This window comes from Megalobrama amblycephala, linkage group LG1 (assembly GCF_018812025.1).
Source record: "Megalobrama amblycephala isolate DHTTF-2021 linkage group LG1, ASM1881202v1, whole genome shotgun sequence".
In the NCBI taxonomy this organism is placed as follows: domain Eukaryota; kingdom Metazoa; phylum Chordata; class Actinopteri; order Cypriniformes; family Xenocyprididae; genus Megalobrama; species Megalobrama amblycephala.
The window spans coordinates 28,737,555-28,761,770 of record NC_063044.1 but is presented as its reverse complement, the minus strand read 5'-3'; the positions used below and the strand labels follow the sequence as shown (position 1 = coordinate 28,761,770).

The window sequence follows — 24,216 nt, the reverse complement described above, 5'->3', positions numbered from 1 at the left end:
AGTGAGAGATTGAGATCATCTGTTGAAAACATTTCACAACTCATGCTCCCAAATTCCCAATAATTTTATATTGACAGATTTTCCCAAACCAACTCTGACTGTTGAGCCACAGAGTTCAGTGTTCACTGGAGACTCAGTTACTCTCAGATGTAAGGTGGATCTGTTTCGGGATGGATGGGAGTTTCTCTGGAGTAAAAACTCAAACTCTGAATCTCCTGAAGCTGCAACTAAAACAATCAAACCTGTGAAAGTCTCTGATGGAGGAGAGTACAGGTGCAGAGCACGAAGACGAGGACGTTACACAGATTACAGTGAACCAGTAACAGTGACAATACATGGCAAGTGTTTCTCTCATTTAATGATCAGCTCTGAGAACTTAGTGAAAATGATTCATTAGACACTGAATGAACAGCTATAGAGAACAACACTTCAGTTTAATTTGATTTAGTGTTTATTATCAAGTAACTGTTCATACAATAAAAAACAGCACATTTTATTATTTTCATTTTTATTATTTATTTCATTTATTATATTCATCACGTTATTTTTATTGTTTGTTGTTGTACAGAAAGACCAAAAGCCAAAGTGTCCATTAAACCTGATCATCATGTATTCAGAGGAGACTCAGTCACTCTCAGATGTGACATTGATGCTGAAGGAGTCACTAGCTGGAGTTACATCTGGTATAAAGGAGGTTCAACCAGAGTTTCCACTGAACTACAGGAACTCACATTCAGGTCTGTTTCTGAGTCTGACGCTGGTAAATACTCCTGTGATGGATCAGAGAGAGGAGGATCACGCTGGTCACGCCGCAGTGATGAAGTTACACTGACAGTATCAGGTGAGTTTGATCATCTCTTCATAAACACACACAAGTTTATCATGTTATTAATGAGTGATTTGTTTCTTCACATTAAGATATTTTTTTAAACCAAAATTGTCTCACATGATTTTAAATGCGAGTCTCAAAGTTGGCTGGATTATTGGATTTTTTCACATTCATTACCAAATAACACCCTAAAAGTAGTAATTATGTGTCTTGATGATGATTTTTCATATTGAATATTTTTTTTATTATTATTTTTCATTTAAACAGTAACAGACATTACAGGCAAACATAAGTGAAACTAAAAGTCCTTACAGACTGAGATATAATTATTAATAATACATGATACAACAGATAAACAAAAAGCAAAAGAAAAATAAATACATTCATACACTGTAGTGGGTTGAACAAAATAATAAAGTGTAAAAATGAAAGTCACGCGAGGCCAAGTATGGTGTCCCATACTCTGAATTTGTGCTCTGCGTTTCATTGTATTTATTTATTTATAAAGCACTTTCCAGGTTACTCTGTAGCTCCAAAGTGCTGTACATTGTAAGCAAAACCAATAATTAAAATACAATAAATCAAACAAACAACACAACAAAAACACATCCTCATCATTAATAGTCATCATCAATAATAAATACTCCTGTGTGAAGTTAAAATGCAGAGAAAGCAGATGTAGTTTTAAACGGCTCTTGAAGATGCCTAGTGTAGAGGACGATCTAATCTTGAAGCTTAGCTTATCTAAGCTTATTCCACAGTCTTGGACCAGTGACAGCAAAAGCGCGGTCTCCCTTAGATCACCCATCAAAGTATACACACACACACACACACACACACAGACACACACACACACACACACACACACACACACACACACACACACACACACACACACACACACACACACACACACACACACAGCAGTGAGTACAAACACCTCTTTGCCACCAATCCTCAAAACAAAGATTTCCTTTGAATTCTTATTGAATATAGATTTGTCTGTCCATTTATCTGAGCAGATGCCAGGTTTGGTGACAGCACCACCTACTGGTCAGAAACAAAACCAGTTTATCCAACACTATCATCTACTGTAGATCATTTTAAATGTTCATGTAAACTGCTGCAGCTGCACAACACTTTGTTGAATGGTGTGTCTCTGTGACTGCTGGTGTAGATGTTGGTGCTGTGACACTGTGGGTCGAGCTCTAGATCATTAACACAAAGATTGTGGGTTTGAACCTGTATTGTCTTTTATGTTTTTGCATTGTCCATTATGTTGGCCTTTTTGACCATGTAATGTTTCTTACATTGTCTATGAAATCAAAATACATTAATAATTTACCAGTGAGAGAATGAGATCATCTGTTGAAAACATTTCAGAACTCATGCTCCCAAATTCCCAATAATTTTATATTGACAGATTTTCCCAAACCAACTCTGACTGTTGAGCCACAGAGTTCAGTGTTCACTGGAGACTCAGTTACTCTCAGATGTAAGGTGGATCCGTCACGGGATGGATGGGAGTTTCTCTGGAGTAAAAACTCAAACTCTGAATCTCCTGAAGCTGAAACTAAGACAATCAAACCTGTGAAAGTCTCTGATGGAGGAGAGTACAGGTGCAGAGCACGAAGACGAGGATATCACACAGATTACAGTGAACCAGTAACAGTGACAATACATGGCAAGTGTTTCTCTCATTTAATGATCAGCTCTGAGAACTTAGTGAAAATGAATCATTAGACACTGAATGAACAGCTATAGAGAACAACACTTCAGTTTAACTTGATTTAGTGTTTTATTATCAAGTAACTGTTCATTCAATAAAAACAGCACATTTTATTATTTGTATTTATTATATTATTTATCACATAATTTTCATTGTTTATTGTTGTCATCATACAGAAAGACCAAAAGCCAAAGTGTCCATTAAACCTGATCAACATGTATTCAGAGGAGAGACAGTCACTCTCAGATGTGACATTGATGATGAAGGAGTCACTAGCTGGAGGTACATCTGGTATAAAGGAGGTTCAAGAGTTTTCAGTGAACTACAGGAACACACATTCAGTTCTGTTTCTGTGTCTGACGCTGGTAAATACTCCTGTGATGGATCAGAGAGAGGAGGATCACGCTGGTCACGCCGCAGTGATGAAGTTACACTGACAGTATCAGGTGAGTTTGATCATCTCTTCATAAACACACACAAGTTTAACATGTTATTAATTAGTGATTTCTCAATTTCAGATCCCAGAGCAGTTTTAAGTGTTTCTCCTCAGAAGTGGTTGACTGAAGGAGATCCAGTGACTCTGATCTGTGAGGTTAACGGCTCCTCTACAGGCTGGACATTCAGCTGGTTCACTCAAACTGAAGTCTCATCAGGTCAGTTATAACGTGTTTCATCTCAATGAACTGGTTTTATTGAAGTGAAATATATCATTTAATCCCCAATCCTCCATTACAGTCACTCCTCTGTAACAACATAAGAGCCATTGATCAAACCCTGAACATATTGAGTTACACCAATGTAACAGAGTTTATTCAGGTTCAAGTTTTGATACAAATGTAATTTATAAGGGCCAGATCCAATAGAAGTCCTTCTTTAAAGTGTTAACTTCACATTCTCTTATTTTACAGACGTCAGAGATCACTATAAGCTGCTCTCAGACAGCAGCAGAGGATCTGGAGGAAAATACACTGTCAGTTCTGCTGCTCTAAACCACACAAGAGTTTATGTGTGCAGAGCAGAGAGAGAAAAAACAGCCTATAAAACACCATACAGCAACACACAACTACTGTGGGTCACTGGTGAGTTCATGCAGAACTTAAACGATGGGTTTGTCTTCAATAAAGGAAATTAAATATGTTCTCAAACATTACTAAATTACTGCTGTAATTGTGTTGTCAGGTGTTTCTCCTCCAGTGTCTCTGATCATCAGTCCCAGCAGAGCTCAACACTTCACATCTGTCTCTCTCTCTCTGAGCTGTGAGAACAAGAGTAACTCTGATGGATGGACAGTCAGAAGATACACAGACAGTCTTGGGCTGGAAGATTGTTCATCATCAGTGTTTGGATCACAAACAGGATCTACATGTACAATCAGATCCACCATCCCATCAGACACTGGAGTGTACTGGTGTCAGTCTGAATCTGGAGAGAAATCTCATCCTGTTAATATCACTGTACACTGTGAGTCTGTGTTTCTGTGTTTGTTCATTTCACTGACAGTTTACAATCAATGCATGAAGAAAGTTAACAAGAGCAGGAAGCATTAGATACAGTCGTGACTTTGGCCAGTAAGAAAACAGCCAGACCATCATAGCAACACACTAAAACACTCAGAAACCAGTGGGCAGTGGAAAATATAAACATCTATTTTTATTTTGTCTTGTTTTATTATGTTACCGTTTTGTTCATGTTGCATGTTTCCTGTGTTTCTGTAGCTGGTGTGATTCTGGAGAGTCCTGTTCATCCTGTGAATGAAGGAGATACTCTGACTCTACACTGTTTAGATCAAAATAAAACCATATCAAACCTCAGAGCTGATTTCTATAAAGATGGATCACTCATCCAGAATCAAACTACAGAGATGATCATCTCTACTGTCTCAAAGTCACATGAGGGTTTCTACTACTGCAAACACCCAGAGAGAGGAGAGTCGCCCAAGAGCTGGATCTCAGTCAGAGGTGAGAGTAAGAACTATAAACACTATTGAAATGTTCCTGTACAATTTACAGCACTAATCTAAATGTAAACATACATGTATCTCTGTATCCCCAGCCTCAAGATCTGATGGTCTCAAACAAGCTGTGATAACTGGAGTGACTGCAGGACTGACTGTTGTATTTTTGACGTTGTCTTCTTGGTCCTGCTGTGGCGCTACAGAAACAACAAAGGTTCATCATCTGATATTCATTTTCAGACACTATAGCTCTGTCTCTAAACCTTGTGAGCTTCAATCTTACATCAGTCTAAGCTGGTTTTCTGGTCTTAGCTGGTCTCCCAACCTGGTAAAGCTGGTGTGTTTTTTGGTCAGTTTTCAGCTTCTCAAGCTGGGAGATTATCTTAAATTAGGCTTCTGATTTCAATACTGAAAAGTATTGATGAAAATATTTCTCATCTATATTGAAATCATTGAAACTCATCGAAGTGAGTCCTCCATCTTGTCTAATAGTTGTTTGATATACAAAGTTACTGTATGTAAAGCACTCACAATTATTCATTTATCAGTTTCTTTTTCTGCCTATGAAGACAGCAGGCAGTGAGGCAGATTAATGTTTTGGAACAGAACCATAATGAATAAATAAATAAAAACATGTCACTTAACACATTGTCATGCTCAAACATGTACACATGATAGAGATTTTCCTCAAAACATTTACGTTGTACATAAACATTTTGTGTTTGTCTAGGTGGAAGATGTGAGTCTCCCTCTGCTGTCGGTCAACAGCAGAACGTCAGTCAGACATCAGAGCAGAACCAGAGTGAAGACGGATACAAGACACTTCTGTCTGGTCAGTCTTTATTCTTTACTCATTAATAAAGACCCATAAATCTTAACAAGCTGAGATAAAAGACACTTAGTAGTAACTTTTAAGTGACAGGACAGATCTCTCAAATAAATAATGTTTCACTCCTCTAAAGTTTAACATGATATTTGTGTCATTGACATATACATACAGGTGCATCTCAATAAACTAGAATGTCGTGGAAAAGTTAATTTATTTCAGTAATTCAACTCAAATTGTGTAACTCTTGTATTAAATAAATTTAATGCACACAGACTGAAGTACTTTAAGTCTTTGGTTCTTTTAATTGTGATGATTGTGGCTCACATTTAACAAAAACCCACCAATTCACTATCTCAACCAATTAGAATACTTCATAAGAATGAAGTATATTTTAAACAGAAATGTCAGGCTTCTGAAAAGTATGTTCATTTCTATGCACTCAATACTTGGTTGCGCCTCCTTTTGCATTAATTACTACATCAATGCAGCGTGGCATGGAGACAATCAGCCTGTGGCACTGCTCAGGTATAATGGAAGCCCAGGTTGCTTTGATAGCAGCCTTCAGGTCATCTGAATTGTTGGGTCTGGTGTCTCTCACCTTCCTCTTGACAATACCCCATATATTCTCTATGGGGTTCAGGTCAGGTGAGTTTGCTGGCCAATCAAGCACAGTAACACCACACTGTGTGCGGTGGCTCTTGATGCACTGACTCCAGCTTCAGTCCACTCCTTTTGAAGCTCTCCTAAGTTCTTAAATTGGCTTCGCTTGACAATCTTCTCAAGCCTGCGGTCATTCCTTTCACTTGTACACCTTTTCCTACCACACTTTTTTCTTCCAGTCAACTTTCCATGAATATGCTTTGGCACAGCACTCTGCGAACAGCCAGCTCTTTCAGCAATGACCCTCTGTGGCTTACCCTCATTGTAGAGGGTCTTGATGATCGTCTTCTGGAAAACTGTCAATTCAGCAGGCTTCCCCATGACTGCTGTTGGGATTACTGACCTAAACCCAGTATTTATTCCCTGAGAATGGTCATTTAATAGAACTTGAAATTAAATATTCTAATAATTTGAGATACAGATTTTTTGATTTTGATGAGCGGCAAGCTGTAATTATCAAAATGAAAACAATACAAGTCTGGAAATATTTAACTTTATGTCTAATAAATCTAGAATATATTCAAGTTTTACTTTTTGAATTAAATTACAGAAAAAAATGTTTTCATGATAGTCTAATTTATTGAGATGCACCTGTATATTTCAACTTGATGTAATTTGGTTTTATCAAAAACTGCATAGCAAAATATATTTAATTTACTTTAGAATATTAATAGCACATTAAATATTATGTCTGGTGCTTTATTTTTTATGTCAACATGACGTCAATATTTTTTCTGTGGAATTGAATTAATAAGATGCATGAGCAAAAATCTTTGAAAAATATATCTATTATTGGAAATTAATTAATGTATTAATTTATTACAGGAACTGCACATGTTTATGACTCAGTTGACACAACTGTTAATAGAGACAGAAGCACGGGTAACTAATGATGTCATTTAAAGTAATTTATGTCATTATAATGAGTTCAGTAGTTTTTCTCTAAAGAAACTGGACATCAAATCCATCATTTTTTGTATCACTGTGATTTTTGCAAAGGAAATCAAATTCAACCAAGTGTCTTATTTCTTTCTGTTGTTCATTGTAGACAGTGAAAGTGGACCGACTGAGATCACATATGCTGAGATTGAACTCAAATCTACAAACAAACAGAAGAAAAAGAAAGAAAAAAAAGGTAATTCGACACAAAAATTTCTGCTCTCTTTTAGCATGTTAAAATGTTATATTTCACTGTTGGACATACAGTAAGCACTAGTGATATGAACTTTTTCATCTTCTAGTCAAAAACACTGAGAGTTGGGACGGCCTGTACTCTGAACTGAAGCTGGAAACAGGTCAAGGTGAGCATCAGACTAAAAACATCAATCACAATTCACGAGAAACCACTGAAAACTTCATCTACATGCATTATTGAGAATCTAAGAATGAAATGAAATGCTGCATAAGAATTAGAAATGTTTATTTTGAGTTAATTCATATATTTTCAGGTGCTGGATCTAGTGATGTGACGTATGCTCAGGTGAAAAAAAAAGATGTCCGGAGTAGAAACTTCAATCCCAGGATACTGATGAGTTTACAGCAGGTTGAGAAGTGAATGACCAGGATCATCAAGGCAATAGATTTACCAGAACTTACTGTAATATTAGCAATCATAAATGTGCTTCAGAGACAATGCTTGTTAATGTTTGAAAAGCAATGAGCTTTTATTAGAAATTATCAGCTTTTGTTATTCATTAGAAAAAAGCCATTATTGTTTAGTTCTGCACAGTGTGTATTTATGTTGGTTAATAACAGCTGATCATTTGACAACTGAGCGAACAGAATATTCAGTGAAAGGAAATTTCTTTTCTGACTGTTGAGTAAATGACCAGGTTTCTTTTTTTATTCTATTTTTATTTTTTTCTGTCTTCTTGATTTTAAATGTATTTGCATAGGTTCCCATGGACATGGAAATATCACAGAATGTTAAAATTGTGATTCTGGAAAAGTTGTCTAAATGTGTGTAGTGAAACTACATATTTTGTCTAGCTATGCTCAAAATATTTCAGCTTGCTTGTTTGTTTGTTTTTTTAGGGGGGGGGGGGGTCGTTTTTGTTTTTTATAAAGTTTTGAGTGTATTATAAATTTGCTCTCATTTTATATACACTGCCGTTCAATAGTTTTGGGTCAGTAGGATTTTTTTTTTTTTTTTCCTTTTTTTTTAAAGAAATTAATACTTTTTACTCAGCAAGGACACATCAAATGGGACATTTGTGTTATAAATAAAGTGTACTTCTATTTCTATGTCTCAAGAAATCCTGAAAAAAAATTTATCAGGGTTTCCACACAAAATTTTAAGCAGCAAAACATTGATAATAAGAAGAAATGTTTTTTAAATCAGCGTATTAAAATGATTTCTGAAGGATCATGTGACACTGAAGATACCAAAACTTGATGGTGGTTTCGATAAAAATATATATTAAAATAGTATATTAAAAGCAGTGTCACATGATCATTCAGAAATCATTGTAATATGCTGAAAATTCAGTTTTGCCATTACAGGAATATTACATTTTAAAATATATTAAAATAGGAAGCGATTATTTTAAATAGTTATATTTCAAATTACAGCTATTAATGTATTTTGATCAAATAAATGGAGCCTTGGTGAGATTAAGAGACTTTCAAAAGCGTTAAAAAAAATCCTACAGACCCCAGTTTTACTTAAATATTCTTATATAGCCTATTCATTAATAAATTGCTCGGTTGCAGCTTGCACTTGCAAGGATGCAGCAGAAGCTCGTAGAAAGGAAATGGTGTAACTAAACAAACAACATCTCTGAACAAATCCAACGAACAAATTTAAATAAACTTATTCACTTACATGTTGTTTATTATCTCCGAGAGTATTAACTTAACAAAGTACATTATTTTGTCTTGAAAACTTAACAATAAATACTTAAATAAATGTTAATATTCTACTCTGCAATCGTATCATTTATTTAAACCTGATTATTGTCATTATTACATCATGTTATCATGAAGGCAGGCTGTGATTATATGGTGAGAGATGCTGTAATCTTCACAGCTGCATGACCTGACAGTCTGGGCGGAGATTAACAGGCTTTTTAAAACTATTCTTCGATCGGCTTGAGCTTTGGCCAACACTGAGTGAGATGATCGAAACCACCATCAAGTCCCATGGTGTTTGACTGATCTGTCTCACCGGATAACAACAACTGCAATCTGCGGAAATGTGCTGATCTAAACTTCTGTTGTTCTTGAACTCTGGAAGGTAAGCTTCGTTTTAGTTTTGTGGAGATATCTTTGCTTACTAGTATCTAAAACTGCCATTGAATTCATTAGAGATTAGCAGTTGGTGTTATACCGGTCAAAATTTATCAAGGGCAGTTTTAGGTCATTTTTATTGAGACGCAATTTTAACTTGTTAGACAGTTGTCAATTTAAATTGTATGTCATCAGTTTGTGTTGGAGGCCTAAACCTGTGTAAAGTGTTATTTAGGTGTATTATGCCAGCACGAATCTAGTTTGCCTGCCTTATAGAAGTATCTGTTTTATTGCTTCTAAATTGACTATCTTTGCAACACTTTTCAATAGTATATTTGTGTTGTTACCATTTTCTTAATTCATAATTATTATATGAGTCTTACATATGAATGTGTTTACATGTTATAGATATTATGATACATATAATATGCATAAATTTACCCCAGTGTTACCCCTAATATTTGTACTTTTAAAAATGTATTTGTTCATATCCATGTCCATATATTATATCAACTACCCATATATTTATTCATCTTATTGTCGTAATATTTGGTATTATGTGGTGTATCATTTGCTGACTGAATATGCATCTTTAATCTTTACATCTGTGTTTCTGGATCATTCTGTCAGGCCACGCCAAGTGTTACATCACTCTTGATTTAAATGTTGGCCAAAGGAGAAATGCATGGAAATATATTTGTGTTTTAATCTTGACAGTTAATCTTTAGAACAGTTTCATGTCATAGTTCATAAACAAGCACAATCTTTGTGAAAACTGCTTGCTTTGTGCTCTCATTGCTCAGGCTCGTTTCTTCATTCTCTTACTTTGTGTTATTTTTTCAGTTTTGCCGAAGATGTCCAGTCATTTCACGGAAGAGGAGCAATCCTCGTAGCTCCATTGAAAACATTGTTTTTTGGAACATCCATCTCATTGCTTGCTTGATTTCAAGGAAATCCTGATTGTTGTTTGTGTGTTGGTCCACGTGAGAGGTTGAAAGTGTTTCTCCAACGCGTCCTCCAAAAACTCAGACTGTTGTCCAAAGCAGACGAGGCTCAGCCCCCTCATTCAGAACTGATGGGAAGTGTGAGAGCCCACCGATACAGCATAGTTTCCTCTGAGGAAGGCGGGATGAAGCTGTCCCCCATCGCTGTGCAAAATGGCTACGGCAATGGAAACGTTGGCAGCAAAGTGCACACGCAACACCAAGAACAAAGCCGTTTCGTCAACAAGGACGGACACTGTAATGTGCAGTTCATCAACATGAGTGAAAAAGGTCAACGCTACCTGGCGGACATCTTCACGACATGCGTTGACATCCGCTGGCGTTGGATGATGGTCCTCTTCTGCCTCTCCTTCCTGCTGTCCTGGCTTCTCTTTGGATTAATATTCTGGCTTGTTGCACTTTCGTCAGGGGACTCGGAGAATCAAGAACAGATTTGCATTTCGAACGTCGACAGCTTCACAGCAGCCTTCCTGTTTTCCGTGGAGACACAAACAACTATTGGATATGGCTACCGATATGTAACGGAGGACTGTCCTATTGCAGTCTTCATGGTGGTTTTCCAGAGCATCTTGGGATGCATCATTGATGCTTTCATCATTGGTGCAGTCATGGCTAAGATGGCTAAGCCTAAGAAAAGAAATGAAACCCTTGTGTTCAGTCACTACGCCACAATAGCCATGAGGGACGGTAAACTGTGTCTGATGTGGAGGGTCGGGAACCTCCGGAAAAGCCACCTGGTGGAAGCTCACGTTCGTGCCCAGCTGCTCAAATCTCGTACCACCGTTGAAGGTGAGTTCATCCCGCTGGATCAGATAGACATTGATGTGGGATTCGACACTGGTATTGACCGTATATTTTTAGTGTCTCCCATCACCATTGTCCATGAGATTGATGAGGACAGTCCATTCTATGACATGAGCAAACAGGAACTGGAAAGTTCGGAGCTGGAGATAGTCGTGATTTTGGAAGGCATGGTGGAAGCTACGGCCATGACCACTCAGTGTCGCAGCTCTTACGTGACGAGCGAAATCCTGTGGGGTCATCGTTTTGAGCCAGTCCTCTTTGAGGAGAAAAATCATTACAAAGTTGACTATTCGCACTTTGAGAACACATACGAGGTTCCCAGCACGCCTCAATGCAGCGCTCGAGATTTAGCCGAAAAGAAGTACATCACATCTAGCTCGAACTCTTTTTGTTATGAGAACGAAGTAGCCTTCATGGATAAAGAGGAAACTGAGGATGACGATGACGAAGGTGATGATGAAGAGGACCAGAATAACAGAAGAGACAGTACGGCCTTGGAAGGATCCATTATTGATGATGTCAAAAGCACGGCTTCCAGTCAGGATACTTTACCACTGCAGCTCAAACCTTTAAGACAGCAGCCAGAGATATGACAATTTAAGAAAGATGCTTTGTGGTGTACAGCTTACAAATGAAAAAGCCTGACTGAGGAAAGGCTGTTTTGATGCTGTTTTGAGAGCATGTTGCCATTGATTTGAGAGGAACCCAGAAGGTTGGGTTGCAGATGTCTTGAAACTTTCACTTTGGCTTGTTATCTAAGAAGACCGATCAACAAACATGAACTTTCAAATCTATTTTGACACTTTAAACACAGTCAATTTGTAATATAGACAAGAGCAGCACACATTATAGATATAAAGCTCTGTTCCAAACCAAGTAGGCCAAACAATGCAACTTAACACCAATTCCAAACCAATCAAAACAACTCAATATGGCTCATTTACATTTCACACTTTTTTTTCTTTTTTCAATTAATCCACTCCTGGAAGGAAAAAAAAATGGATCAATGGCATTCTATATAGAACCCCAGGGTTTTGACTCAATTTTAAAAAGCCCTTTATACCAATAAGGTCTATATAAGGAGAAATGTCTTGCTTAATACTTTTGTGTTGAATGGGTTATTTCCATTTTTCTAGTGATGAAGTATGTTTACAAGATGTTTAATTCATTAAATTTAATCAAAATAAGTTTAATTAAAACTAAATCCATAAAATGATCCCATTATAGGAACCCTTAAAAAAGGTTCTATAGAGTGTAATGAAGTTTCACATTCGCATTTTTCTAAAGATGCAGTACTCTAAAAGGTCCAAAAGCAGTCCATTCAAATTGGATAGAGCTAGTTTCCTCTCCGTCATCTTGGATGCACTTTTTATTTCTTTGAGCTTGTCACAAAGCATTCTGGGCATTCTTTCTCCATTAAGGATACAGTTGGCCAAAACAAGGTAGGCTGCCTTAAGGAAGTAGTATAATGTTGTTTGGGAGCAGCTTTTACACATGAAGCCAGTCTATGATGCTAAAACATGCTGTCTATGTATGTAGCTCACTAGGTTTTGGAGCAGAGCTATAATTTTACAAGTCAAAATGATTTTACAGGACAGACAGTTGACTATTTTGTCCCATTGTCCTTCCTTGCACACAGGCTATTAATAGTACATTCAGGATAATACCTTGTGTTGTGATGAAATCATGTTTGTCTTCAAAAGCAGAGCCGGTATAATGAAGCTTGTAGTGAAGATGAGAACCAAATGTTTCCTTTTGATCTCGTCTATGCCATAGAGGAGTTTTTGAGCATTTAAACTCAAGATAAATTCAAGATAAATGAGCAGAAGTATAAAGTTAGAACACTAGCATCCATATTTCACATTTATAATGTAGTTGTCATTGACAGTAGGCATTTTTATGTGAAGAGCTATGTGTTCACAGATGATTTGAAAACCTTGACTGAAAATAATGAACCTGTTAATGAGCTGGTCTCTTAACATACTTCTCTACTCTTTCTATAAATACCGTTCTGTTGCAGAAATCTGTTGATGACGTACATTTGATGTGGTTAAATGCATTACGATATCAGTACTGAAGATTAGCCATCCATTTTAATGACCGTATAAGCTAATCTAGGGCACTTATTGTTTGACCATTAGTGAACGTAAAGCTCCTCAGTCCATGTACTGCATCTTCTGTGACCTGAGCGACAGGGCTTGTTAAAGCACACTTAACATCTCAGGGTTTGGATGAAATCTGGCATTCATACAGCACAAATGGTCAAAGAGTTGTAAATACACTACAGCAAATCTTTGAATAATATGTAAAGAATGTCATGTTCATAGCAGTATATGTGCTTTCGATGTGCAATATAGCTTCAGCGACTGAAGACATGAATGTTAATGTTTATGAATGAAGGCACAAATGTTACTTATCTGCTGCTATTTAGGAAAGATTATAAAATATAAACATGTTGACAAAAGGAGAAAAAAAACTATTTTATTTTGTATGACATAATGTGTTCAAACCCAATTAATAATGACTTGCAATGCTGTGAAACAGTTGGGGACCAATATCTAATCTGTTTTTTATATATATACAAGACTGTGAGAGTAGCTATCAAACCACAATAAAAGTTATTATTGATTAACAATGTAATCTGCGGTGTGATCATCTGCAGAAGTCTGCCTGATTTGTTATAAATTCAAGGTGAACCCCGGTCCATGATTTTAAATGTTTGGTTTTATGCATAATTATGTTCTGTGTTTCTAACATTAAGTATAAAAAGCCTAAAATTAATATCGTTGACATGTTTGCGACATCATATAATATTAATTTATTATATATATTTCTTTGGCCTGCAGAATATTTGATATTTCATAAAAATAAAGGTATTTTGATTGCCACAAATTATGTAATCCTAAATGATAACATTTCAGAGTATGGCATCACATATGTATACATGCTACATTTAAAGAGAAGACGTTCATTCATGTACAGTAGTTGACATTCAGATCATCCAGACAAGGATTGTGTGGCCGGACTAATTTAAATCCATGACCCTAGTTTGTGTAAAGAGAGAATCGATTGGACACAGGAGATGCAATGTGAGGATTGGATTTTGTTCTGCTGAAAGTCTGATTTCTCCCTGAGGCAATTTTCCACATTATCCAATGACATGTCCTCTTTACTAGAGAAAGAAAAAAATCAGTTGACTAGATTTCATTGAGCATCAGATGCGTAATGATCAAGTATAGTGTGTATATATATATATATATATATATATATATATATATATAATAGAAGAAGAGGTATTTCTGTGTAAAATGAGTTAAGCCTTAATCCGAGCTACAAAATAAAGAACACGAGGTAATATGAAGCAGCTGTTGCAGTGAAAGTTATTAACAGTGCCGTATCAGTTCAGGTATGGTCTCTGCAGTTATTAGGTTTAATCTCTAATGTTATTCCTGATGAATGAAATCTAGTTTTGAGATTAGGATTATCCCTCTACCATGCTGTGCAGGGAAAACTATATGACGCACAGTTTCACAGAGCAGTGATGTAGATTAAATGAGATTTTGTGTCAATATGTTTCTCACTCCTGAATTTGAATCAATCAGGTATCTGATTTTTGTTTGCAATGAGTCTGCAAACAAAAATGTTGAGCGTGTCATGCCAGCGTATAGGCTCTCTATGATTCCGTTGGATGGTTATTTTCACAGCTAGAATATGACGGCTGCACAAATAGATTTTTAAATGCTCACAGTTTTTATTATATTTCGTACTGTGGTATTGTAATTGTAAAAAAAATTACAGACATAGGCCTAAATGAAATGCGAGACACTACTTAAGTCTTGCGGGACAAAGCTCCTAATTTCGGGACTGTCCCGCAAAATGCGGGACCGGTGGTAATACAGGTCCCGCTGTAGGCTATGTCATAGACCTTCATATATATATATATATATATATATATATATGAAGGTCTATGACCGCTTCACCCAACAGTTCTGTGTATCACTACACAACACCCTTAGCAACATAAACTTAAACGTAAACGTAAAGCTTACTGTATTATGTAGAAGAGTATTGTGACAAATTTTCCTTCAAGGTTGGTGTAATGTTATTTCATGCATTCTGACTTACACTGTTAAAGTGTTGCATTCTCATGCTAAACATGGCCAGAGTATCTTTGATGACGTATGCAGCCTCCGAAATGAGACACAGCTCCTGTCACCAAAGGAGTGTGTTTTTGGTTGTGAGGAAAAGATTACCTTTTTCAGCTTCCCAAAGAACACAGTCCAGTTCGATGCTGGATTTGTAGATCGCTGGTGGTGAGTAAAACTATATTAAATGTCTGTGTTTTGTTGGCAATCGCGTGCAAGTGCATCAAATGTAAACAACACGAACGTTTTTGTTCCCTTTTTATTTATAATGATGTCGTAGCTAGCAGACGATCTCTATGCAAAAGCTGCGCGCCCTCGTGACACTTTAGCTCCGCCCACAGCACTGACAGCAGGCACGCCTCCAGGAGCTTGGCTTTTTTCAGAAAGACTTGGTACAGCGTATGTATCTTTTATAAATATGATAAATATAAAGACTTTTCGGAGATAAGAAGGATGCAATATTACTCTAAATGTACTCAATATTAACACGAGATTGGCAGAAACTGTGTGATACCCCCCTTTCAGATCAGATCTATGTTTATAATAAAAATCTGTTTAAATGTCCGATGTATTATCTTGTCCTTTTAACAGTTAAGGGGTTTTCCTGTGACTGACAGCGCTAGTCAAAGTGTTTGTCAGTTGCATCTTGTTCCGTCTTCACAACAATTCAGTTTTTTCAATATAAAAGTCTTTGCTACTGACTGACACAACAATTATCATAAAGACAGACTTTCCCGCCATCTAATGCTGTAATTAATTTAACTTCTGTTGCTGTTCACGCTCAGGGACTTTTTTTTTTTCCACAGAAGGAAGCATAGTGAAAGTTAACTTCATGAAAGTTGCATTGATTTATATTTTTGGCTTTAATATTTGTATTGTGTGGTTACAGTTTTATAAAAGCAATAAGGTACTCGAGGCTAGTGCTGTATCATGAATAAGTCACTCCGCTTCGCGTCGTGCCAAACAACGCCCTTCATATATATATATATATATATATATATATATATATATATATATATATATATATATATAAAATGACTTCAAACTATATTATTTTATACATAAAGCACTTCAAACTATATTATTTTATACATAAAGATCTTCAAAACTCATCAATCTTCAAAAACTGCATTATGAAGATTAAAAAACACAAGATAAAGAGCCAGGTTTCTCTTATTTTAGTGTCTTTTAACTAGTTGCTTATTAGCATGCATATTACTAGAATATTGGCTATCCTACCCAATACTTAAAATTAACAACTACCTTACTAACTATTAATAAGCAGTAAATTAGGAGTTTATTGAGGGAAAAGTTGTAGTTAATAGTTTATATGTGTTCCCTATACTAAAGTGTTAACGAGACGGTCATTATCTCTGTTGACATCTCTGCAGTCTGACATTTCCTGAGTGAGCAGTATTGACAGATAACACATTCCCTCCAATGCTGATTACATAAAGCAGTGTCCATTAATGACCTCTAGCGACACTGAACCACTACTATCACGCTACAAAAAGTTTGCATTATGCTGTGCACAGATTACATTAGTGTGTGAATGTAATTCAGACATACTACAATCACCATGCTGTCATTATCATGTGACCTACCAGCGTCAGTTATGTCACTTCACTGCCATTTATAAATCGTCTCCCGTGGCCTCATGGGATAATAAACTGTCCATCGTAAACACACTTCAGAATCTCGCCGGAACTAGGTCATCCAGATACTTTTTACCTTTTCTTTTATGACTACTGTGAATTCAGACATACTTCTTCTGTCAAAAACTGTTTTTTTGCCTATGGTATGGAAGCATGTGGCTGCATCTGAAACCACCTTTTTTATTACACAAACATGATGAGGTCATGTGACTACAATGTAGCATACATCCTGTTTTTCATTGCATTTTCACTTGTCTGTATACAGTATATATGGTGCAGGAAACTAGTATATTATTATTCCAAACATACTGCAGCCTGAGCATCATGTTTCTTTTCCCAGCATGCACCTGCCCTGCATAATCACTCCAGCAGCTGCTTCTAAATGCTGTGTTTGCACTGCTGTGCTCCAGCTGGCTTTCTAATATCTTCTGATAGCTTTACTCCTGCCAAATGGCATCATTATGAAACCTGTCAACACTAAAGTAAGTGTCTGCTTATTTAGCAGCCAAGCTTTAAACCGTTCTCTTAATTCTAATAGGATGTACCACTTTCTGACCACTAGAGGACATGGAAAGAACAATGATGAAGTTTCAACTTGTGAGAGTTGTCAACACTCACTGCTTTCAGTTTCTTGTGACTTTGAAGAGTCTTAAAGGATTGGTTCACTTTAAAATGAAAATTACAATTAGCTTTATTCACCCTCAGGCCATCCTAGGTGTATATGACTTTCTTCTTTCTGATGAACAAAATCGAAGTTATATTAATATCCTGATGCTCTCAAGCTTTATAATGGCAATGAATGGGACCAACGAGTATGAGCTGAAGAACGTGCATCCATCCATCATAAATGTTCTCCACACGGCTCTGGGGGGTTAATAAAGGCCCATATTTAGGATATATTTAGGAATATCCATATTTAGGAAGCAAGATATTTTACTTTATAACATGTTAAATATGGATATTTTTCTGACACAAAGTAAAATATCTTGCTTCCTAAATATGGATATTCCTAAATATATCCTAAATATGGATATTTCTCTTACACAAACGCATTCGCTTCGCTTCAGAAGGCCTTTATTAACCCCCCGGAGTCATGTGGAGTATGATTATGATGGATGGATGTGGATGTATGCACTTTCTTCAACTCATACTTGTTGGTCCTGTTCACTGCCATTATAAAGCTTGGATGCGTCAGGATATTTATTAATATATCTCTGATTGTCTTCGTCAGAAAGAAGAAAGTCATATACACCTAGGATGGCTTGAGGGCGAGAAAAGCTTGGGCTATTTTTCATTTGAAAGTGAACTAATCCTTTAAACAGCCTATTTAAACTGAATTTTTAAGATATCTGTATTTAAGCATAAGATGCATAGTTACAAAACGTACAATAGTTGCAAAAACATTTTAACATCACAGTGTTATCTAAGACAATATTAAAATTAAAAATAAATAATAAAGCTTTTCCAAATGCATTTTCCTCCCAGAAACATCACAGCTTCATAAAGTAAAAGAATCTTAATGAATAGACACAGTAATTTGTAGGTTCAGAAATTGTGGTTTTAATGAAATGCAACATGAATTGCAATATAACAAGTGAGCAAAAAATGAATTTTGTATATTTCATTGTAAACTAAAATAATATTTGCATTATTCATTAATCAGCAAAGAACAATTAGGTAAACCGTTTTTTTGGTTTGTAACTTTTTTTTAATTTTTTATGAAAGCAATCGGCATGCTCACCATACAGCTTAAGGGATAACAAATTAAAGTCAAACATGGCAATATAGAAATTTGTCTTCAAATTACTATAAAAATTTAGGTGAGCTTTCATGCACTATATAAAAAAAAAAAGCTAAAGTAACCAAAAACATTCACAACCAGTTTTACTTATTTAATCTCATGTCCAAATGAAACAAAATGGAATAGAAATGGGCATTTTTCTTTTTTTAGAATACACTAGGAAAATTAATTTAAAAAATGAAATAGGTTCGATTTTGATTTCATTTTGACATCAACAATAAAATTTGGTGATGATCAAAACATTTGTTATTTGCAAAAAGTCCATACAAGTTTAAAATCAAAATAAAAGCGTCTGTCAAATGCATAATGTATTTTAGACATGTAAAACTTTCCTTCAAAGGTCATTACATACCATATACATCATTGGTAGAGGAACTAGACTCTTACTTTTTAGCAACTATGAGGCTGTGGTAGAGGGGCTTCACAATAATGTGCAGGTAGAGCGAGCTGTCAATAAGGTACTCAGATGCTCTACGCTGCAGGTCCGCTTCCAACAGAAAGTCTCCCGCCTCCTCCGTGCTCTGGTGGAAGTTGTAGACATGACGGACCACCACCTTCCCCTGCTTGCGGGCCGAAACGATGACAGTCTTTTGAAAGCTGACGCCAGCAAAGTCGGGGCTTGAGGTGGCAGGTGTGACGATGATCCGCGGACGCCCCCCGTCCGTACGAGTGGGCTGCAAGGATCCCTGCTCTGGGTAAGCGGATCGCACGCTAAGAGGAAGCCAGCGTGGAGAAAAAAGAGCGTTCCACGTCACGCGTTTGCTGGCGTCGTAACCGCTCGGTCCGAGCTGAGTCTGAAAGCTGAAGCTTCGGTCGTCTCGAGTAGGGTTGTTGATCACCCACGGGGAGCCCCATGCTGGAGACAGGTAGTTACGGGGCATGAAGAGGCTGCAGTTAACGTCGAAATACTTTGCGAGCTGGACGGGTGAGGCTGCGTGGAACTGGAAGGCCAGGAAGAGCAGATCACGTACGGATTCGTAATATTTCAACATCAGAGTCGACTTCTTCTGCAGGTGGAACAAGTGTTGGGGTGATATCATGGCGTAACGTATTGCTTTGAGTGCGTTCTCGGCCGTCTCACCTGAAGGCTGGTTCTGGTTGATCCAGGCTTCCAGAGCTTCGTACAGCTCCAGTTCGCTCTGCAGAACCAGGTCTGAACGCTGCAAGAGAGAAAGCAGCAGTTCTTCACTCACGGAGCTCCACTCGGCGCTCTGCAGAACCGATGACAGGTTCCAGGACAGGTACTGCAGGCAGCTGTTCTGCAGGCTCACATCCCCGATCTGCGTGGCGTATTGGTACCAGCTCACTACGTGACCCGTAGGCGAATCGCTGGACAGGTGCTGGGTCATGTATTGGGTGAGGCCCAGCTGGAGGTCCCACACATGATACTTGCTGGCAAGCTTGTGTAAAGGAATGGCCTGGTTCAGACGCACTGTGATGTCACCGCAGTATAAGTACCTACAGGGAAAGAAGTCAGGCTGTAAAAATCAACCTTCCCATTGACGCTTTACCAGAGATTACCCTGAAACTTTACCTTCATGATCTATGTAGACTGATAACGTAACACAACTGCTGCAATAAATGGTGCACTAAAAGTCTTTTTCTCAATTCTTCATCGTCTCATTTATACGGAGACCCACACCTGACATTTGGGGGGGAAATGTCAATTCAAAATGAAAATTCAGTCATTAATTACTCACCCTCATGTCGTTTCACACCTGTAAGACCTTCATTCATCTTCAGAACACAAATTAAGATATTTTGATTAAAATCCAATGGCTTAGTGAGGCCTGCATTGACAGCAAGATAATTAACACTTTCAATGCCCAGAAAGCTACTAAATACATTTAAAACAGTTCATGTGACTACAGTGGTTCAACCTTAATGTTATGAAGTGACGAGAATACTTTTTGTGCACCAAAAAAACAAAATTATGACTTTATTCAACAATATCTAGTGATGGGTGATTTCAAAACACTGCTTCATGAAGCTTTACGAATCTTTTGTTTCGAATCACTGGTTCAGAGCGTGAATCAAACTGCCAAAGTCATGTGATTTCAGTAAACGAGGCTTCGTTATGTCATAAGTTTTTTGAAATTTCAATGGTTCACCACTGGGGAGCGTGACTTTGGCAGTTTGATTCACGCCCCGAACCACTGATTCGAAACAAAAGATTCGTAAAGCTTCGAAGCTTCAGGAAGCAGTGTTTTGAAATCGTCCATCACTAGATATTGTTGAATAAAGTCGTTATTTTTTTTTTTTTTGTGCACAAAAAATATTCTCGTCGCTTCATAAAATTATCATAGTCACATGAACTGTTTTAAATATGTCTTTAGTAGCTTTCTGGACATCTGAAAGTGTTAATTATCTTGCTGTCAATGAAGGCCTCACTGAACCATTGGATTTTATCAAAAATATCTTAATTTGTGTTCTGAAGATGAATGAAGGTCTTACAGGTGTGGAACAACATGAGGGTGAGTAATTAATGACATAATTTTCATTTTTGGGTTAACTAATCCTTTAAGAATTTGTTCCTTTGTTTTAAGCAAGTCGTGTGCAAAATATAATAATTTGTTCCCTCAACTTAGTAAATCATGGCCACATTGTACTAATTAATTTCCTTTAAATTTAACTTAAACAATAAAATGAAATATTACAACATGACCATGATTTAGTACGATTGAACAAATTATATCATGCACACGATTTATTATTAGTGAGGGAACAAATTAGTAAAACGTCCTTACGTATTAGTAAGTCGTAGGAACAAATTGGTGATTCATGGCCACGATATACATATTTGTTCTCGCAGGTTATGTGCGGGCTTCATACAGTACATTTATCTGACATGATGTGAGGCCTAGATGTAGGTAAAACCTGGAAAATGTATGATCTTTCACCATTGTGTCCTTTAGACTGTCCATGTAATTCAGTTGCATTTGTTTTATCCTTAATTTTGTCATAAAATTCACTACTATAGTAAGTTATATATGAATGTATGTTATGGCTTGCTATTTAAATTTTATAATGGACCAATTTTATAATGGACCCCAGGAAGACTAACGTTAGCTTTGTGGAGAGTAATTTTTAAATACTTGATTTAAATTTCCCTCCTAATGCGTTTTGTACAGAGGCCCTAATGGGACATGGTGGTGGAAAAAAAATATGAGACGGGAGGAAAAATAAGTCAATGCTTTGGCGTTCCCTCGCAAAAACTTTTGTGTTCCGCAGAGAAACATTCGATTGCAAAAAGGTTTTGTGAGCGAACGCAATGTTTCTCTGCGGAATGCAAAACATTTGCGAGAGAATGCAAAAGCATTGACAAATATTTTTTTTTCCCTCATTTTTTCCTTCACCATGTCCCTTTAGGGGTTCTGTAGTTTTGTGGAAAATCTGTAAAAAAAAAAAAAAAAAAAAAAAGTAGTAAATAAAATTATTTAGTTGTAAATCTACAATGTAAAATAAAATTAAAAAATGTACAATATATATATATATATATATATATATATATATAGAAAGCATAAAATAACAAACAAAATGTAGCACCTTGCCTATTACTAGATACAAAAATTATATTTCTTTTAAATTAATCTTTTGTAACAGTACTTCACAGTACAAATCAAGTTGAGAACCTAACCTAACCTAACAAAACGAGATCATTACGAGATCACAATACATTATCTACCAAAGTCAACTAAAAGGCAAACACATTACATCATAGGCTTTTCCCCAGAAACCGCAGTTAGTTGCTGCCAGTTAGTAGAGTGTTATGGCTTATTGATTATAGATTTAGGCTGGTGACTGAAAGTTTGTAGGTTCAAGGGTAAAGCATGAGCAGTCACCTCAATCAAAGGTTGCTCCAAGGACATTGTAAATCACTCTGTATAAAACTTTGCTAAATGACCCATTAGCAATGAATCGCTCACCTAATGAACTTATCAAAGACAGCCGCACAGTCAGGCGACTCTCTGAGGACCATCGCAGTGGAGTTACGGGTCTGTAGGAGCTCGTCAAAAACGTCGCTCTGTAGGGTCAACACCAGCGAGTGGACTTGGATCACCTTCACCTCGTCCGTGTTCAAGGTCTGAACGCGTAGGATCACGTCACTGCCGTTTCCCTGGGTCAGCAGGGCCTCCATGCGCTGCACCAGTGCCATTGAATGGTTCAGTGTGGTAGCACTGTTCTCCAACACCACATCTGGCTTCAGTGCAGCTGATGGACAGAAATGCCACATTTGTGAGAGGATTGGGGCTACGAAAGAGGGGAACTAAAGAAAAGAGGCTGTACAAAGTGTCATTTTAACTTCAGAAGAGCAACAAACAGTTTTTGCACATTCAAAAACAAGGGTTCTTGCATACATTTGCACTGCATATTTGATCGGTTATTGAATAATGTATGAATAAATCTCGCAGAGATTCACATTTGCAGCAATTCTTACTTGTATGTCATTTATGTAGCTGGAACTGGTATTATAAATGTGAAACACACTTCAGAAATTGGGTTTCCATCCAGCTCTTTTTGGCATTAAACTATGAATTTTCCTCATTTCAAAATCATAAAAGTAATCAGAGTCATATAATATATTAAGTATTAGAGCAATTATATTGCGTTTCAGCTTCCAAATGAGGTTTTGATGTCAAAGAGCCAAAGAAAAGGAGGAAAAACATACAAGCCTGAATACAAAATCACTAGAAAGACCTTGTTAATGAAAGGCTCTGACTGCTGCTCGCTGCTCTTGAAGTCATGTGACTCACTCGCGCCTGACAGTTTGATCAGTTCAGTCATTTGAAAGCTACTGCATTTCCTGTAAAGATGGTGACTTCTCTTGTAAATGCAACTGAACTGTGCAACATTGAGTCTGCACATATAAAGAAATATTTTACAGATGTTTAGGAGCTTTTTTATGTTAAATACTAAAAACAAGGCTAGGAAAAATGACAATTTATCATGAAGTGTCTTCTCTCATAACATACAAAAATATATATGGCTATTCCAGCAACTACTAAAAAATCTATGATCTTACCTCCTACACAAAGTGCAACACAAAGATTGACCAGGCAGACCACGGCTGGAACGCTTCCTCCAGAGTTCACCATGTCTCGTCCTGTATTAATATCGTCCTTCTTTCTTCTGGATGCCTTTTTTCCACCCCAATCTCTCTCTCTCAGTATGTGCTGCCCAGGCTCCCTGCCCCACACTCTTTATGTAGGACGTTGGCACATCGCTGAGCATCTCTCAGCCTCATGAAGCCCATTGATTGGTGGAATCCGGCTGGGCCGTTGCCATGACGACCGCTTTGATTGTGAGTTTCTCCTCTTTCAATGTTACATGATATCGATCTGTGGCACTGGGCCGCGTGTTTGGACTGAAGTGGGCGTATGGAGTGGGATGCTGTCTACACATGGGGTCTATTGTTACTGTATTAACACAAATAACGGAAAAGAATACACTGGAAGATGAATATCATTGCAAATTTGTTGGATTGCACAGAGGATATCTATTTATTAACATATTACAACACATAAATGCATTCACAAATCACTGATTGGGTGGCTAAACACCCATTCTATGCAATTTA

General features: G+C 37.0%; 3 protein-coding genes across 3 annotated transcripts in view; 2 read left to right on the top strand and 1 right to left on the bottom strand.

Annotated features, from left to right (window-relative positions):
* LOC125266935 (obscurin-like) overlaps positions 1-7,590 on the top strand; it is a 251,851-nt gene extending 244,261 nt beyond the window's left edge. Inside the window, 15 exon segments of the mRNA XM_048188075.1 lie at positions 78-338; positions 569-841; positions 2,253-2,513; positions 2,735-3,004; positions 3,077-3,211; positions 3,467-3,637; positions 3,738-4,019; positions 4,274-4,516; positions 4,611-4,679; positions 4,682-4,726; positions 5,243-5,344; positions 6,827-6,883; positions 7,050-7,136; positions 7,243-7,302; positions 7,450-7,590. Of these exon segments, the coding sequence (XP_048044032.1) occupies positions 78-338; positions 569-841; positions 2,253-2,513; positions 2,735-3,004; positions 3,077-3,211; positions 3,467-3,637; positions 3,738-4,019; positions 4,274-4,516; positions 4,611-4,679; positions 4,682-4,726; positions 5,243-5,344; positions 6,827-6,883; positions 7,050-7,136; positions 7,243-7,302; positions 7,450-7,556 (2,423 nt within the window). The 3' untranslated portion in view covers positions 7,557-7,590.
* A 1,512-nt stretch (positions 7,591-9,102) lies between these two features.
* On the top strand, positions 9,103-14,178 carry kcnj2b (potassium inwardly rectifying channel subfamily J member 2b). Its single transcript, XM_048188116.1, has 2 exons — positions 9,103-9,236; positions 10,073-14,178. Exon 2 carries the CDS (start codon positions 10,305-10,307, stop codon positions 11,628-11,630), a length of 1,326 nt encoding a protein of 441 aa, XP_048044073.1. The 5' UTR covers positions 9,103-9,236; positions 10,073-10,304; the 3' UTR covers positions 11,631-14,178.
* A 4,793-nt stretch (positions 14,179-18,971) lies between these two features.
* btbd17b (BTB (POZ) domain containing 17b) lies at positions 18,972-24,216 on the bottom strand. The gene is given in 4 exon segments (XM_048188103.1): positions 18,972-20,096; positions 22,565-22,850; positions 23,662-23,767; positions 23,769-24,216. Coding segments are annotated over 4 exon segments (1,569 nt in total). The 5' UTR covers positions 23,871-24,216; the 3' UTR covers positions 18,972-19,021.

Coding starts and splice junctions, on each gene's coding strand:
- kcnj2b (XM_048188116.1), top strand. CDS start 10,305: ATGGGAAGTGTGAGAGCCCACCGATACAGCATAGTTTCCTCTGAGGAA.